Raw genomic sequence first — 16,455 nt, 5'->3', positions numbered from 1 at the left:
GGAATTTTGGATCTATAATAACAGCTCCTCTAATATTAGTGACAAAATTAATAAATCTGTCTTATTGTTGATAAGAATGTTGATTTCAGAAATAATTATGCTAACAGGAAATATTTTTGCAACTTTAGAAGGAGAATTGACAGTGCTTTAATATACTTTCTTTTTCATTAAATAATCCCAAACATCCTTGACAAAATTCACAATATGCACATATAAGAATGTAAACAAACTCAATCTTGTTTGCCTGAGGATATAAGGACCATTATCATATATAATCCTTTATGACAACAAACAACTTGTTCAGTTTATATCTAACCACACAGTTCAAATGAAATAAAAATAGGGAGCAATCCACACACTCAGTAGCACAGATAATATTACCTGGTTGGGTAATGAGACATCTCAAGCAAACAAAGAGCCTTGATGGAGCAGTGGGCTAATGCCTCCTTAAGTAACACCAGCTGCCTGCAATTAGTGCAGGTTCGCATCCCACCAGGCTCAAGGTTGACTCAGCCTTCCATCCTTCCGAGGTAGGTAAAATGAGGACCCAGATTGTTGGGGGCAATAAGCTGACTTTGTAATAATGCCGCTTGGGGGGGGGGGCGAATGAAGGCTATTGCTAAGCACATTGGCTTGTGCTTAAATTGTAAGCCGCCCTGAGTCTTCGGAGAAGGGCGGGATGCTGAGAGAGCATTAAGGATCCAGTGAAATAAAATGATTAAACAGAACATTAAAGCTTGACTTTAAGGATCCAGTGAAATAAAATGATTAAACAGAACATTAAAGCTTGACTTTTCTTGTGATGCTGTAGCATCATCAGAAGGCCTCCTGCAGCCTTTGGAAAAATCAGGAGGCCTTGTGTTGCAGCCTGCAACTTTTCAAATATTTGCAATCCCTGAAATAGGATAATAGAAATAATTACAGATGTACAATATATTCTAAATTGTTTAGTTTTTTTTTCATACAGACCAATCAGAAAATGTGGCAATTTCATGAAATTTTAGCATGCCCAGTCCTTTTTGTCAGCTCATTACAATGTATAGGCCATTCCAGAAAGTCCTCCAAGCCCAGAAACAATCTGTTTGTACAGCAGAGGAGGAGGAGGAAGGGGTGCTCTCAGGAATTCATTTTGACTATTAATTCCCTCTTCTAAAAACAACTGTCTCATAGCTATTCTTCACCAGGAAAATACTTTGTGCAAGAGGCAATATGGTTAGAACAGTACAAATTTTTTTGTAGCTGTTAGCTGCTTACATAGAACATCAAAATGCTAATTTCAAGCTGTAGTGAAAATGCTTTTCCACATCTTCTCATCTATTGAAATGTATTGAATAGAATCCTGTGTATGGCAAAAGTATTTTTCAAGATAAATTACATAAAGATAGCAAACTTTAAAAAAAATAAAACACGAACCCCGCTGAAACTATATCTTTTCTGTTCCTTTTTGAATTCTGTTTTCTCAGGTCTTGAGTTAGGGTAGTTGGGGCCCCTGCCCATTATACATGGGTGTGGTTAGCCGAATTTACCACTGGTTCTTGTTTACTTTTTAAATTCTTTTTATGGTTATTATATTTTGTTTGTATTCTGTTGATTCTACTGTATGCTACTCTGAGTCGGTTGAAGTCAGGATTATCCAAATCAAGTATTCAAACCAAACTATTAAATGTTAATTCACAATAGGCCACTCTCTGCTAAGGTTTGATGATATGTTCAAAACTGTCTATTTCTAAGAAAAAAAATTCACACCTCCCTTTCTCAAAACTAGACAGATGGATGCACGGACAGACTTTTGGTGACATGTACAAATCTGCATAATGGACTTATGTCAGTTTCCAAGAAATCTTAGTTCTTAGCGTAAAGTGGCAAAGAAACCATAGAGCTCAGGCCCAAATATCTCAGAAGGCTTGTTTCCTATGTACCAGGATGCTTTTATAGTTAAGTAGGAGGGCAACCCATTACTTCATAACAATGGCACAGTTAATTCCATTAATTGTAGAATGGTCCTTTTATTTTCATTACAAACTTAGTGTTGCCCACCCTTTGAAATATGTAACTGAGGACAATTTGTTAAAATTGATTAAATTATTTCAAAACACTAAAATTAAAAAGTAATATTTTTAAAAAATACATATGTACTGTACTGAATGTACTAATATACTAAGTAAAAATCTCATTTAAAAAAAGCACAATTCTTGCATTTAATGCTCATTACCACAGCAATTTTTGGATCAAGAGTTCTTTTGCTAACATCATTTCTTAGTTTTGTTTAACATTCAGCAATTTTGCTGACTTTTTTTTATAAAAGGTTAGTTATATAAGACTAAAAAAAATCTGCAAACTTAAAAGTTGTTGCATTCTATACAACATAGTATTGAATTACATCCTGGGGAACCTCTTTCCAAAAATATGAACAGATCTGCAATCTATGTTTTAATAAAAGAAACCACATAAATAGGTTTCGAACACAACCCATAAGTGAGTTGCAAGTGTTAGTTTTTTCTTTCAATCAGAGAATTCATAGATCATCCAGATATCAAGTCTAGTCCACAGAATTTCCCTGTTCATTGATTCTGCTGCCCTTGTGCCCATTACCACTTACATTCAGGTCACCATTATGGATATCCTCTGGCACATGACATGCAAAGGTATAGTTCTCACTATCAGTTACAAGCATATCTGATGGTTCCTGCAGGTCCGAGCTCTTAGATATTTTTCTGATTGGAGGTGGGGAAGGTGGTGTCGTACTTACTGGTCCAGAAAAGGGCCTGTACACCCCTACCTCAGCCATTTCTGGTCTTGTAGAATTATCAAGCAGGTGCCCATAAACCATAACATCCTCAATGACTGCATAGACATGAGAATCATTCTTCTTCCTCTCCTTTTTAAAAATGCCCTGCCTTCCAGGTAACAAGGTGTTGACATTGGTATTATAAACTCCCACCACTGGGTTTTGGCTTTCCTTTCTTTTGCTAAAAGAGAAGAGGAAATAAGTTTTAAAACAATACACTTTTGCATTTTACTCTCTCACAGATTTTCATGATGTTGATTTACAAAGCTTACACTCTCATTTTGCTAATTAAAAGGTGTCACATTTAACTTTCTACCATGATTCTTTTTCCCTAGAGGAAAAACAAATGGTTCTCACAGCTATCATCAAGTTTTAAGCTCTTTCTGAAAATCAGCTTCTACTTTCTCGTGTAGATTTTCACAGGTCTTAATACCAAATTCATTTAGTTAATCGCTTGGGAAATAGTCTATTTTGTGACCTTTGCTAACCTTAATTCACATAAAGGAAGTAGGTAATAAAATATTATTTCAATTTTATTTTGTTTTTTAATGACCTCGTATTGTGAGATGGTATGTCATCCTAACCACTAGTTTATTCATCCACCGTAATAGAAAAACCCTAAGGTTATATTTAACTGCCAATGAATTATTACACATGGCCAGCAGCTTACCACTGACTGGAGTGTATTTGAAGAACAAGATCTAACTTCATATACAGATGCCGTACTCTCTTATATTAGAACATGCACTGATAGTGTAACAACAGATAAGTGCATTAGAGTTTACGGGAACTGTAAACCCTGGATGACTGCAGAGATACGAACACTCCTGAGAGCCCAGGATTCTGCCTTTAAGGCAGGGGACAGGGACGCATACAGAGATGCCAGGGCAAATCTCAGAAGAGGCATTAGGATGGCAAAACAACAATACAAACAAAAGGTGGAGAACCACTTAGCGAATAACGATCCGAGGCAAGTATGGCAGGGACTGCAGCACTTAACCAACTATAAGGGCAGCACGAGGAGCGTGGCAAACACCGATGCCACGTTGGCTGAGGAGCTGAATATCTTCTTCGCCCACTACGAGGTTAAAAGACCAGACCCTGTAGCCTTTGCTGGCCGGCCTTCTGACTCTCAGCTACTCACCCTGTGTGAACACCAAGTGAGAGCTGTATTGAAGGCTGTGAATCCCAGCAAAGCTGCAGGCCCAGATGGGATAGTGGTCAGGAATTGTGCCGATCAATTAGCAGGGGTCCTGACAAGGATTTTTAACATCTCCTTGCAAATGGCATGTGTACCATCGTGCTTGAAAGCAGCTACCATTGTCCCAGTCCCCAAGAAAACTGCAGTTGAGTGCCTGAATGACTACAGACCTATTGCATTAACATCTGTAGTCATGAAATGCTTCGAAAGATTGGTTCTCCAACATCTTAGGACATGCCTCCCACTGGACTTTGATAAACATCAATTTGCCTACAGGGGAAATAGGTCGACAGATGATGCCATAGCTACTGCTTTACACTCTGTCGCAAGTCATCTCGAGAGACCTGGAAGTTATATCAGGATTTTTTTTTAATTTTAATTCCATTTATATCCCGCCCTTCTTTGAAGACTCAGGGCGGCTTACAAGGATGCTTTTTGTTGACTACAGCTCGGCTTTCAACACCATTTTGCCGAACATTCTCATCGAGAAGCTGACTGACTTGAAATTCTCCCCTGCCATCTGCGATTGGATTCAAGACTTTCTTAGGGATCGGTTACAAACAGTGAGGGTCGGGTCTGCTTTGTTCACCCCCCTGAAGCTTTGCACTGGTATGCCACAGGGCTGTGTGCTTAGACCCTACCTGTACTCTTTATACACATATGATTGCGTATCATCTGACCCATCCACTGCGATAATCAAGTTCGCAGATGATACAACTGTGATGGGTCTTATTACAGGTGGGGATGAGACAGCATATAGGGTGGAGGTACAAAAACTATTCATATGGTGTAGTAACAACAACTTGCACCTGAACATCGGCAAGACGAAAGAGATGGTGTTAGACTTCCGGAGAAAAAAGGAGGAACCTGCCCCACTTTACATCAGGGAGGACTGTGTGGAGAGAGTTTCCTCCTTTAAATTTCTGGGAGTCTACCTCTGTGAAGATCTGACCTGGAAAGTTAACACAACCCAGGTGGCTAGAAAGGCCCAACAGAGGCTTCACTTTCTTAGGGTCTTGCGGAAGAACAAGGTAGAACAACGGCTAATGACCCTCTTTTACCGGTCTACTATAGAGAGCGTCCTCCCGTATGGTATTGTGGTTTGGTATGCTGGTCTGACAGCCGCGGACAGGAAAGTATTACAGAGGGCAGTGAGCACAGCACAAGACATTGTGGGCTGTTCCCTGACACCACTGGATGACATCACCAGGGCTTGTTGCCTTGGAAGAGTGAGGAAGATTCTCAGGGATGACTCACACCCTGGATGGTATCTCTTTACTCTCCTACCATCCGGTAGGAGATATAGGAGTATAGCCAGCTGTACCAACAGGCTGAAGAACAGCTTTTATCCGTGGGCTGTTAGGCTTTTAAATGGGACATAATCTTATGCAGAATTGACTTGGGAGGCCGGTGTGTGGTGTAGTTGGTTCACATAGTGTGGTGGGATGGAGGGTTTGTTGTCACTGTGTGTTGGGGGGAGAAAGCACGGGGGGAGGCTCAGCTAATCTCAATGTACACATGTTGTACTTTGACAATAAAGGTTTATTATTATTATATGCTCTAGCGAATAATAACATGCAGAAACCTTATTAATAAAAAAATAGAAACTACAACATGTTCGGTTCAGCCCCAAAACTAGGAAAAATAACTATGTTTTAACACTCTATATGGAAAGACAAAACCTAATCTGCCCATTTAGGGTTTTTTTGTTTTTTGTGCAGCCCTTAATCTAACCCCTTTTTGGAGAATCAATGGATTTCCTATCTCATTTTCCCACAGGCTTTGAGTAATTTATTAATTTAATCATTTCCTGTTAATGAGATTTTCCATTTTATGTATGGCCTAAATCACATAATACAAAACAGAAAATGTATATAGTACTTGGAGTGCAATATGACTCAGATTTCTATCATGAGCATCATTTAAATCTTGCTGACACAGTCCTGGCCAATTTAGAAACAGGACTGTCTACAGGCACGGAGAGCACAGTCATGACTGTTTCATCAGAGCATGATTTCCACTAACAGGAAAAAAATGACAAAACTTGGGTTTATCCCATCCTGAGTGAATGCTGATTGACCTAATGACACACAAAGCTGGCTGGGATGCTTTGGGAACTATCTGACCTGTTAATGAAAAGAAAGAGAAGCTTGCAGAGGGGTCAGTGAGTTTGTAGCAAAGCAGTGGTAGAAACCACTATATCTAAAAGATGACCTTTGTATCTTCCTTATGGAGGCTCTCAGAGCTACTCTGCAAAATTACAATTCACTAAACATTATCGACAGAAAATCCTAAAGAGTTTGGAATTATAATTATTCTTTGGAAAATCTATCCTCAGAGAGAACCACAAAAGCAGCAGAAAAACACAAGACGAAGAGGTGGACTGTCAAAATTAGCCATAGTTACAACTTACTAGGTTTTTTTTTAAAAAATTTTTTTTGCTATACTTATATCATCAAGGAGAAGGGAGGCTATTGTTCAGAATATTCTGCATAAGATGGCAGCCTTGGATACCATTCAGTGGGAATGGAATTTGACATTCTACTTCAGACCCTGTAATATTTTGAAACAGTCCTGATTCATGTACACAACTCTTGTCATGATATCCCTGCATATAGGACAACCGCTAGTAAGACCTTTTATTTTCCCTCTTCAGACATTCTTTTCAAGTTTACCTACAACCCATATGGACAGTCTGAAATTCCTGGCCTGACTTCTCCTTTTCCCTTAGTCTTCCCATAGATGCCCAATTGCCATTCAATTAATGGCAAGGAAAAAGCTTAGCAGAGTTTTCTATTTCTTCCCCATATAGCTCATCGTCCTGGGATGGGAGGGAGAGTAACTGTCACAGGGGAAAAACTAGAGTAGGGAGAGTCTTTTCTACTTGTTTCTTCCCAGGTGTTGTGACTCAGGGCCAGCCTGTGGTTTCGGCAGCCGGCTCAGATGTGTCGGAGGACTCAGATGAGGGGGAGGAGGACCATGTGGGAGATGAACCGGTTGATGATGGCGTGGAGGCTTGGCAGAGTTCCCAGCCGGGGCCCTCTTCTCAGCTGCGTGAGCCCGATAGTGCGGAAGATGATGACCCACAGCTGGCCCTGTTCAAGGACGCCCGACGCAGGAGGCAGTCGAGCAGGAACAAACAAAGAAAGGCTGTGGGACTCCTCGGGAGGAGGCACAGGGAGACCACGCCCTGAGCTCTCTATAAAAGGAGTGTTTGGGGAGGGGCTGGTTGCTGAAAGCAACTTTTCCACTTGAGAAGACAAGCTCTAGTGTTTTTGTTAACTGCGTAATTAAATCTTGGCAGAAGCCTTTTAGCCTTGGACGCTCTCCAGTCTCTTCTTTTGAATAGGGGTTTGCTAGAAGAGGGCTGGTTCAGAACACCAGGCAACTTTCCACTTAGCTCCAAAAGCAGCTATTTCAGACAGGAGGACTGTGAAGTATCCTTCCTGGGACCGGAAGTATCTGTCTTTCTTTCCAAACAGACAGAGCCTCTAAAAGACAGATGATATAACTGCCACAGATGCAACCTCTCTTTCAAAGGAATTTCTGAGGGGAAATACCCCTATTGCATTGTTTGCTTAAGGACTGCTAATCTCAGTTGACAATAAAAAAAAAAACATGTATGTTTTAATTTCAATGAAAAAGGGCACCAAAACAAAAGCAACTTACTTTTTTCTCTTTTTCTTAACACAACAGATGAGGAGCCCAATAATGGCTAGCACTGCCATCCCACCAGCCACCACACCAATTATGACGGTCACATCTGTGAAAGGACGAAGGGAAAAAGATGGTTCAAAGGCTTTTGGTCCTTCCAAAACTCATCGAAGACTTCTCATACAGAAGATCAAAGGGGCTTGGAAAGAGAGAAGTGACACAGATTCTTCCCCTCCATTCTCATCTTCCATGTCTTGAATAAAATACCCTCAAGACAATTAAACGTATTGATAATTTACTAAAAACCAAATTTAAAATATTGGTGATTACATGCATGTTTGCATAGAATTAGAAAGAAGGGAACAGAAATCAACATGAAATACATGAACAATTCACAGACTGAGTAGATACATAATGTTTTTCCAGTAGTTTAACAGCTGGGTGGTAAGAAGAAAGGAAGGGATGGTGAGGAAGTTGAAGAAAGAGAGAAGTTAAAAACAAACAAACAGGAGAGGAGTCGTAAGAAATTATGTGCCAGGAAAAAAAGTCATGTACATAATGCTCTTTTCAAAGATATTCTTCATAGGAGGTTGAGAGAGGCTATTTGATGCCTTCCCCTTTTGTGAACTTTCATGCCCAACAGCATTTTGATTGCTGCAATTTACATTTACATCGTGCTGAAGAAATATCCATGTTAAGAAGAATGATGCACAAAATAAGATACGTATGTCACATTGATTTAAGTCACATTTTTAGGACTCTTTTTGTACCCCAAATTAAACCATGGGCTAAAGTGGGGTGGGTCTAATTCCCTGGACCCAGTAGGTTCAAAAGAAAGATTCATTCATATAGGATAATTCCTTCTTTGTATGAAATTTTATAGGGAACTAGGTTGGGAAACAATATGATCTCACCTGAATTTTTTTGAAATGTCACCAAAAATTGCAAACTCAGTTGTTGCTTGGCAGATGGCTTACAATTACTGATATTAATCCAAAAATGCTGTCTCATATTCAGAGTCTTCGGGAGTACATTATCATCACGGAACACAGTTTCCACTGCTTTTGGACTCTGTTCTTTAATGTAGATGAAAGCTCTACTCTTTTCACATGTTAGGCCCATCTTTTCCTTTAAGAATGTCAGCTGTGCAACTTGCTTTGGCGGGACACTGATATTCCAGTACACTGACATTAAAGGAGGAAGGCCTTCCAGCCAGTTAGGAGTCTGTACATAAACTTTGGCTTTTGGATCTGGACTAAGGGTGAAAATGCAATCTTCTGTAGAGGAAAGGAAGGAAAAAAAACGTGTCTATTTTTTATTTTTATAACACAAATCTGAGAAACACAATTGCTTAAAATGATAGCAGCTGTCTTACAGTAATCAACAATGAATTTAGATCTACAGGTGCCCTCCATAAGTTATTCCAAGACTAGAACTCCATAGCTGCTAATTAGGATCTGCCCGATCACATCATACATGCTACTTGTCTGTTTTATACCTTCTCATCTGCAAACTTACCTGGGTATCTTATATTTTGTAATGGCTTCTGTGATGATTGACATTTTCTTTGTGGTATTTCATTACCAATAAAGGTAACCAGGATCATAGTAGTCAAAGACCTGCTTCTTTTTCTGTGCCCCCCTCTATTTTATGCCAGCTTACTATTTTTTAAAAAAGTTTGCTTTATAGAATGGATGTTTGCACAGTAGAAAACTTTTGCTTTGTTTTTTTCTAATAGTCTCCCTCAAAAGGGCTACCATTAATCCTTTCTGAATGATAATGACTTTAATTTAATATGTTGTGGCTTTTCAGTGGAGTAGTCTAGAAGTATCACTTTTACAAGAACAGATTAAAACAAAAAACAAACAAAAAAACCAGTCTAGTTTCTTCCTAGAATCATCTGAACGTTGTGCAGAGAATGTTTGGTTATTTCTGATTCCACTAGTGAAAATAGTCCACGCTGGCCCTAATTAAAGTGTTTTCTCTCAGGATAAATATAGCTTCTGTCTCCAACTCATCCAAATACCATCAATGTTTTTATTTATTTATTAAATTTCAATGCCGCCCAATTCACTGATATAACTACTCTGGATGGCTTGCAATATGTTTTTTTTTAAAACAATTAAATATATCACTGTTCAAACATTATTGGATAATTGTAATATACCAAAATGCTCTTTGAACTGGTACCTTTTGTGTTAAGTTGTTGGATAGCATGCATGTTTTTCCTTTAGCTTATTGTTTTTAATTTAATTCTCAGCCTTATCAAATGGGAAATCTTCTAAGATATTCATTGCTGAGAATTTGGGGAACTGAAGAAATGAATGTCTTGGAAGATTGGTAGACTGCTCAGGCTAACAGAAGGTTGTCATAGAGCATACTCTGCTCCAAGCTCTTGGGGGGAAGAACAATATACTTTATCTTTATAATCTTTATTGTCATTTTTTACTGTGGGCACAATGGCACACATCAAAACTGAAATTTAGTTGCCCGCTCTCAAAGTGGAACACATTCATGACACACACCTAAAATATACTATACACAACCTATGTACAAAAATGAAAAAACCACCATCCCCCAAAACAATAATAAAACATGTTGCAAGCTAGAATTAAAGAGGAGTTAGCCAGGCTTTAAGTATTTAGGGAAGGATGCATTTGAGCCCTGCTTTTTTCATGACTCCTTAAGCTTTCACTTACGTATTACCCTCCCGAGAGGATAGTCTGGAACTGTTGCCCATCTATATGACGTTTGATCTTGCTTCCTTATCATATGCTATTCTAAGTACTAATTAAGTATTCCACATTGTGATGGAACCCAGTTATCATACCTCAAAACATTACATTGCTTTCAGTGCAATAACACAAAAAATGAATTATATAGAAAAGAACACTGCATTTGATTCTCAGTTTAATACGGCATGATAAATTCCAAGAATCTTTAAATATTGCCCAGGTTCGCCTGGTGCGCCAGTTGCAACCCTACCTGGACCGAGATGCCTTATGTACAGTCACTCATGCGCTCCTGACCTCCCATTTAGACTACTGCAACGCTCTCTACATGGGGCTGCCCTTGAGGACCACTCGGAGGCTTCAACTGGTGCAGAATGCGGCCGCGCGAGTTGTGATGGGGGTTCCCGATACTCCCATGTAACACCTCTACTCCGTGAGCTGCATTGGCTTCCGGTTGCCCTCTGGGTGAGATTCAAGGTGCTGGTGATGACCTATAAAGCCCTAAATGGCTTGGGTCCGGGATATTTGAGGGAACACCTGCTGCCAGCATCAAGTTCCCTTTGTCCAGTGCGCTCGCAGAGGGAGGGTCTTCTCAGGGTGCCGCCAGTAAAAGATTGCCGGAGGATAACACCCAGGGGGAGGGCCTTTTCTGTGGGTGCGCCTGCCCTCTGGAATCAGCTGCCCGTGGAGCTCAGGACTGCCCCTGACCTACGTTCATTCCACCGGGACCTGAAGACTTGGCTCTTTGAGCTTTCCGGCCCAGGCTGAGAATTTTTAACTGGGGTTTTTATTTTCAGGGATAATTTAATCTTTTAATTGTCTTTTAACTTTGTATTTTGTATTGGTGTGATTTTAAAATGCCCTGTAAACCGCCCTAAGTCCTTCGGGAAAGGGCGATATATAAATCGAATAAAATAAATAAATAAAATAAAATAAATATTGCATGTAAGCAAGGAATAAAAGAAAACAAACTCACCTTGTAGAACTGGCTTAAAAAACAGCTTCAGATCTCTTTTCTGAGCATTAGACTCATTGAACCATCTCTTACCATATGTCTTAAGGGTTATGGTGACATTATCTTTAATCTGGATTTTTTCAATGTCTCCAACGGGACAAAAATAACCAAGACTCCATGACCTTCCTGGACTGGAGCCATTAATAATATAACTATAACTTCCATTGCACCTTTGATCCTGATTTGGGATATGTTGCTTGAGTTTCAAAGTAGAGGACCTGATTTCTATATTTACTGCTTCGAGAGCCTGAATTTTCCATGTAAATGTTTCAATTAAAATTGGCAGCTGGAGAAGAACAGAAGATACAGCCAGCTGGAAGAATAGGTTTTCACATGTTCTGGCATTCCAGCAAACTGTATTCAGAAAAAACAGAACACAGCAGATTTGAATCTGAAACTAAAAAGAAAATCAGGCAATTTTCTAACTTTCCCACTACTGTTTTTTCTACATGGCAAGCATCTTTTTCTACATGGAAAGTTTTCTGGTAAATCAATAAAACATAGAATTTGAGACATCTATATTTGAGTAATTATCCTGTATATTAATCTTCCAAAGATAGTGCTCTCCAAATATATTAAGGTTTACCTTTTAATTCCTTACCCATATTTTTCACTGCAACAAACTATCATTAAACTACTTTCAAGTATCCAACTATATTGGTTCAACAATCACATCAAGTGATTGTATACTTCGTTTCTGACTTGACATATTTCATGATCCCAGATGTGTTTTGTAAAGCATACGATCACTTAAGATGCACAAAGCTAGACAATCCTGGTAGTCAACAACAATGGCTTCCTACAATATGTAAATTCACTAACTCTCAATATTCCCTCTCTTAATTTATACTGATATGTGAAGCATGTCATACGATTATTTCATCATATAACCTTTAATGGCCCATATAACACTTAATGCACAAGCTGCATTGGGTGCTGATTTGCTTCTGGGTCCAATTCAAGGTGTTGGTTATGACCTTTAAAGCTCTACATGGCGTGAGACCTCAGGTTACCTATGGAGCCAGCTTTGTCCTATTAGAATATCCCATCCATTCAGACAGAGAAGGCAAGCTGCAGACTGTTATTAGTTTAAGAAGTCTGATTGTGGGGTCCAGGAAAAAAGCGTTCACTGCCATTTTCGCCACCATGTGGAACATTTTCCCCCTAGAAGTGAGGGGGCAGGCACTCTTCTGGCTTTCCAAAAAGGAGTGAAAACATGTCTCTGTGGCCTTTCTTGGGCTCACATAGAAACATGAGGCTGTGGGCTGGTTAGTGCCCTGAAAGTTCTTCCCCATCTTTTAATTAACTTTTAATATTAATGTTTAATATTGAGAGAGAGAGAGATGAATTAGTGTTTTTTGAAGCATTTAGTTCTTAGAAAAACTGTAAATTTGAGAGTTATATGCTGTGCATTAATAGATATCAAACTGAGATATTAGAAGATATTACAAGACATTTAGAAAAAACTGGATGTCACCAATATTGGCTTTTAAAAAGCACTTGGCTTGCCTTTCAGTATTAATAAAGAATTTCTCAACCATCTTTTTGACAGTATTGTTACAAACATAAAACATTTGCACTGAAATATGATGAGTGGAGCTGGGGGGAAAGAGATTTATTTTTCTCCATCATCAAAGAGAATAGCAACTGTATGAATAGGACCAAACAACTATTCTAAGAAATTCTAAATAAGGTATCACCAAAGATAAAGCCTTGCCTTCTTTAAAAATGGAGAAATCCAAAATAAGGCATTTGATAACTGAATTGGGCAGAATGGAATTTGCCAATAAGCCCTTCACATCTTCTTCTTCTTGTGCCATATCCGTTATTGGACGTTGGCAATCATGTTGGCAATCCTATTTTTATCAGCAGCCACACAAAAAAGTGCTGTTGAGTTTTGTCCAAACCAGTCCCTTAGATTTGGAAGCCATGATATTCTTCTTCTACCTGGACTTCGTTTGCCTTCAATCTTTCCCTGGAGGATTAAATGGAGTATGCTGTATTTTTCTGGGTGTCACATTACATGTCCAAAATATTCTAACTTTTGTTTTTTAATTGTTTTGATAATTTCCCTTGGCTTTCCCTTGGCTTTTCTGATCTTGTTAATTCAGCTTATACATAACAGCCGCCTGTAAATTCAAATGTCAAATGCTTCCAGTCTTTTCAGGTGGCCTTCTATCAGAGACCAACTCTCTATTCTATAGAGCAGGATACAAAAAATATAACATCTGACAAGCCTGATTTTCAATCTTAGGCTTATGTCATGACTGCAGAAGACTTTTTTCATTTTGAAGAATGCTGTTTGAGCTTTCTCTATCCTTGTCTTTACTTCAATGGTCATGTCCCAGCTTTCATGTAAATTAACACCAAGGTGCTTGATCCTTTCAACTTTTTCTAATGGTATTCCTTCTGAATTTATTGGTGGTAAATTAATGGGTTGTTTGCTGACTTGGTTTTTGAAATGTTAAGCTTCAAGCCGTATTTTTCAGATATTTCTGTGACTCTGTTGATGAGGAGCTGAAGGTCTTCATGCTTACTGGCAAGCAGAACTATATCATCAGCATATCTTAAATTGTTGATCCAAATACCATTTAGTTTGATGCCATCATCAATGTTGTCCAGTGCCTCGTTGAAGATTGACTCAGAGTAGAAACTGTATAACAGTGGAGACAGAATACATCCCTGTCTGATCCCTCTACGTATTTCTGCATCAGCTGAGTATTTTTGGCCGTCTCACATTTGCTAACTGATGCCAATATAGATTCTTTATGATTTGTATGTCTTTGTCATCTAGTCCCACTTGTTTCAGGATTTCTAATAGTTTGCTGTGTCTTATTTTATCAAATGCTTTTTCAAAATCAATGTGTCAAAGCAAAAACGTCCAATGAAGCACATGTAAACGTTGTGATTGACATCTCTACAGCACTGTACAAGAACGTGAATGCTGAATAGCACATCTCATGTACCAAGATAGTTTCTGAATCCAAATTGTGTGTTACCTAGACCACGGGGTGGCAACCCGCGGCTCTGGAGCTGCATGCAACTCTTTTGGCCGTCTCCTGAGGCTCCCAGTCCTCCGCCGCCATCATGTGCAGTCCAGAAAAAAAAAGTGGGACTAAAAAAGTTCAACCAATCAATTCAAACTTCTCACAGGGAAAAAAACTTGTGAAGTGTTAATTGATTGGTTGAAGTTCTTTGGTTTGCGGGACTTCTTCTTCAGACTGCATGTGGCAGCAGTGGAGGAAGAGATGGGAGGACTGCTGGAAAGGTGAGTGGGTCGGTCAGATGGGGCATGCAGGGCTGGTGGTGGTGCTTCTTTCTGAGCAGCATATTGAGTCTCAGGCGCTGCCAGACCCCCTCCGTCTTTCCCCCCTTTTCTCTTTCTCTTTCTCTCTCTGTGAGAGAGTGTGAGAGAGACCAAGTCTGTTGATTTACCAACAAGCTACTGCTGCCTCATCTCCTACCCTTGCTACCTCTCCTGTGGAGACACGTTTGCATCTCTCTGTGTCTCTCTCTGCCACTCAAAGCCATCCTGCAGCAGTTTCAATCAGCCCCAATTACCAACCGTCCCCATGGAAGTCAATGGAGTTCCGCGGCACCTCAAAAGGCCAGCCACAGCGCCTCCAAGTCTGTTGGTTTTACCAGTGAGCCACTGCCTCCTGCAGCTCCGCACCACCTTCTTTCACTTTGAACCGCAGCCCGCGAGGATTCCTCTCCCCACTGCTGCCACGCCGGTTCATCCCTCACCCTGTTGGTGCTGCGAGCCGCAGGGATGCCTTGCCTCAGCGGAATTGCTGGCCCACCTCCGCTGGCTCCTCTGTGCTCTGGCTGTGCTGACAATGTCAGAACCACACCGAGCCACTCGTTGACTCTGATGGCATCCTGGAGCTGGCCCTGCCTCGGCCAATGGGCCACGGTCCACACAGTCTGCTCATCGGGCCGCCTGGCTTCCTGGCAGCACATCCCGCAGGGGAGGTCTGCTAGGGAGGTGGTGGTCAACGTTGTTTCCCCCTCATGTGTGTGTGTGTGTGTGTGTGTGTGTGTGTGTGTGTCAGACCGCGGGAATTGCTGGTAGATGTGCCGGCATTTCGGAGTTGTTTCCCCCCCTCGTACATTTGTATGTGTGTCAGATGCATGGGAATGGCTGGAAAAGGCAGCTGGCAGTCTGGCGTTTTCCCCCTTGTGCGTGTGTGTGTGTGTGTGTGTGTGTGTGTGTGTCAGACCCACGGGAATGGCTGGAAGAGGTAGCTTACTGCCCTTGCAGAGATCCTGGAGATGCTGCACGGCTTTGGTGGAGGGGTAGCAATGCCTGCCTGCTGCACGGAAGAAACAGGAAGGTTGGCGGCGGCAGCGACTGTTGAGGCAGCTTAGTGCCCTTGCAGAGATCCTGGAGGTGCCTCAACAGCAGCCGCCACTGCCGCCACCAACCTTCCTGTTTTTTCTGGCTTTGGTGGCGGATGGGCGCCTGGCAGAGAATACTCGGCAAGTGCACTAAGAGATCCTTAGTGCGCTTGCTGAGTACTGCCTGCCAGGCGCCCCACTGCTGCTGCCTTCCTGTTTCTTCTGCGTGGCAGGCAGGCGTTGCTACCCCTCTGCCAAAGCCGGAAGAAACAGGAAGGTTGGCGGTGGCAGCGGCAGCTGCTGTTGAGGCAGCTTAGTGCCCTTGTAGAGATCCTTAGTGCACTTGCCGAGTACTGCCTGCCGGGCACCCCGCCGCCACCGCCTTCCTGTTTCTTCCACGCGGCGGGCAAGCGTTGATACCCCTCCACCAAAGCCATACAGCGCGGTAGCTCTGCTGGGCCTGGAGCACCTCCAGGATCTCTGCAAGGGCACTAAGCTTCCTGAACAGCAGCTGCTGCTGCCACTGCCAACCTTCCTATTTCTTCCACCCGGCAGGCAGGCATTGCTACTCCTGCTGCCAAAGATGCTCCAGCATCTCAGCAAGTGCACTAGGCCGCCCTAACAGCAGCAGCCACCGGCAGAGCAATTGCCCAGTCCTTGGGGCTCACTGCTGCCATGGGGGCCAGCACGGGGATTTGTTTCTGTGGGGGAGGTGGAGGCTGAT

General features: G+C 41.3%; 1 protein-coding gene across 2 annotated transcripts in view; it reads right to left on the bottom strand.

Moving 5' to 3' along the window:
* Positions 1 to 16,455, bottom strand: part of CDCP1 (CUB domain containing protein 1) — a 108,845-nt gene that overhangs the window by 53,951 nt on the left and 38,439 nt on the right. The window contains exons 6-9 of one of the 2 annotated variants that reach the window (XM_083378328.1): positions 11,352 to 11,744; positions 8,558 to 8,920; positions 7,659 to 7,752; positions 790 to 2,969 (exon numbers count right to left, since the gene is read on the bottom strand). In XM_083378328.1, the coding sequence (XP_083234454.1) occupies positions 2,540 to 2,969; positions 7,659 to 7,752; positions 8,558 to 8,920; positions 11,352 to 11,744 (1,280 nt within the window). In that variant the 3' untranslated portion in view covers positions 790 to 2,539. Of the gene's footprint in view, positions 1 to 789; positions 2,970 to 7,658; positions 7,753 to 8,557; positions 8,921 to 11,351; positions 11,745 to 16,455 lie in introns of those variants that run through there. The other variant, XM_083378329.1, reaches the window with a different exon arrangement.

The sequence above is a fragment of the Vipera ursinii genome, assembly GCF_947247035.1.
Source record: "Vipera ursinii genome assembly, chromosome: Z".
In the NCBI taxonomy this organism is placed as follows: Eukaryota; Metazoa; Chordata; class Lepidosauria; order Squamata; family Viperidae; genus Vipera; species Vipera ursinii.
The sequence above is the reverse complement of the archived record's forward strand: the minus strand, read 5'-3'. Positions and strand labels throughout refer to the sequence as shown.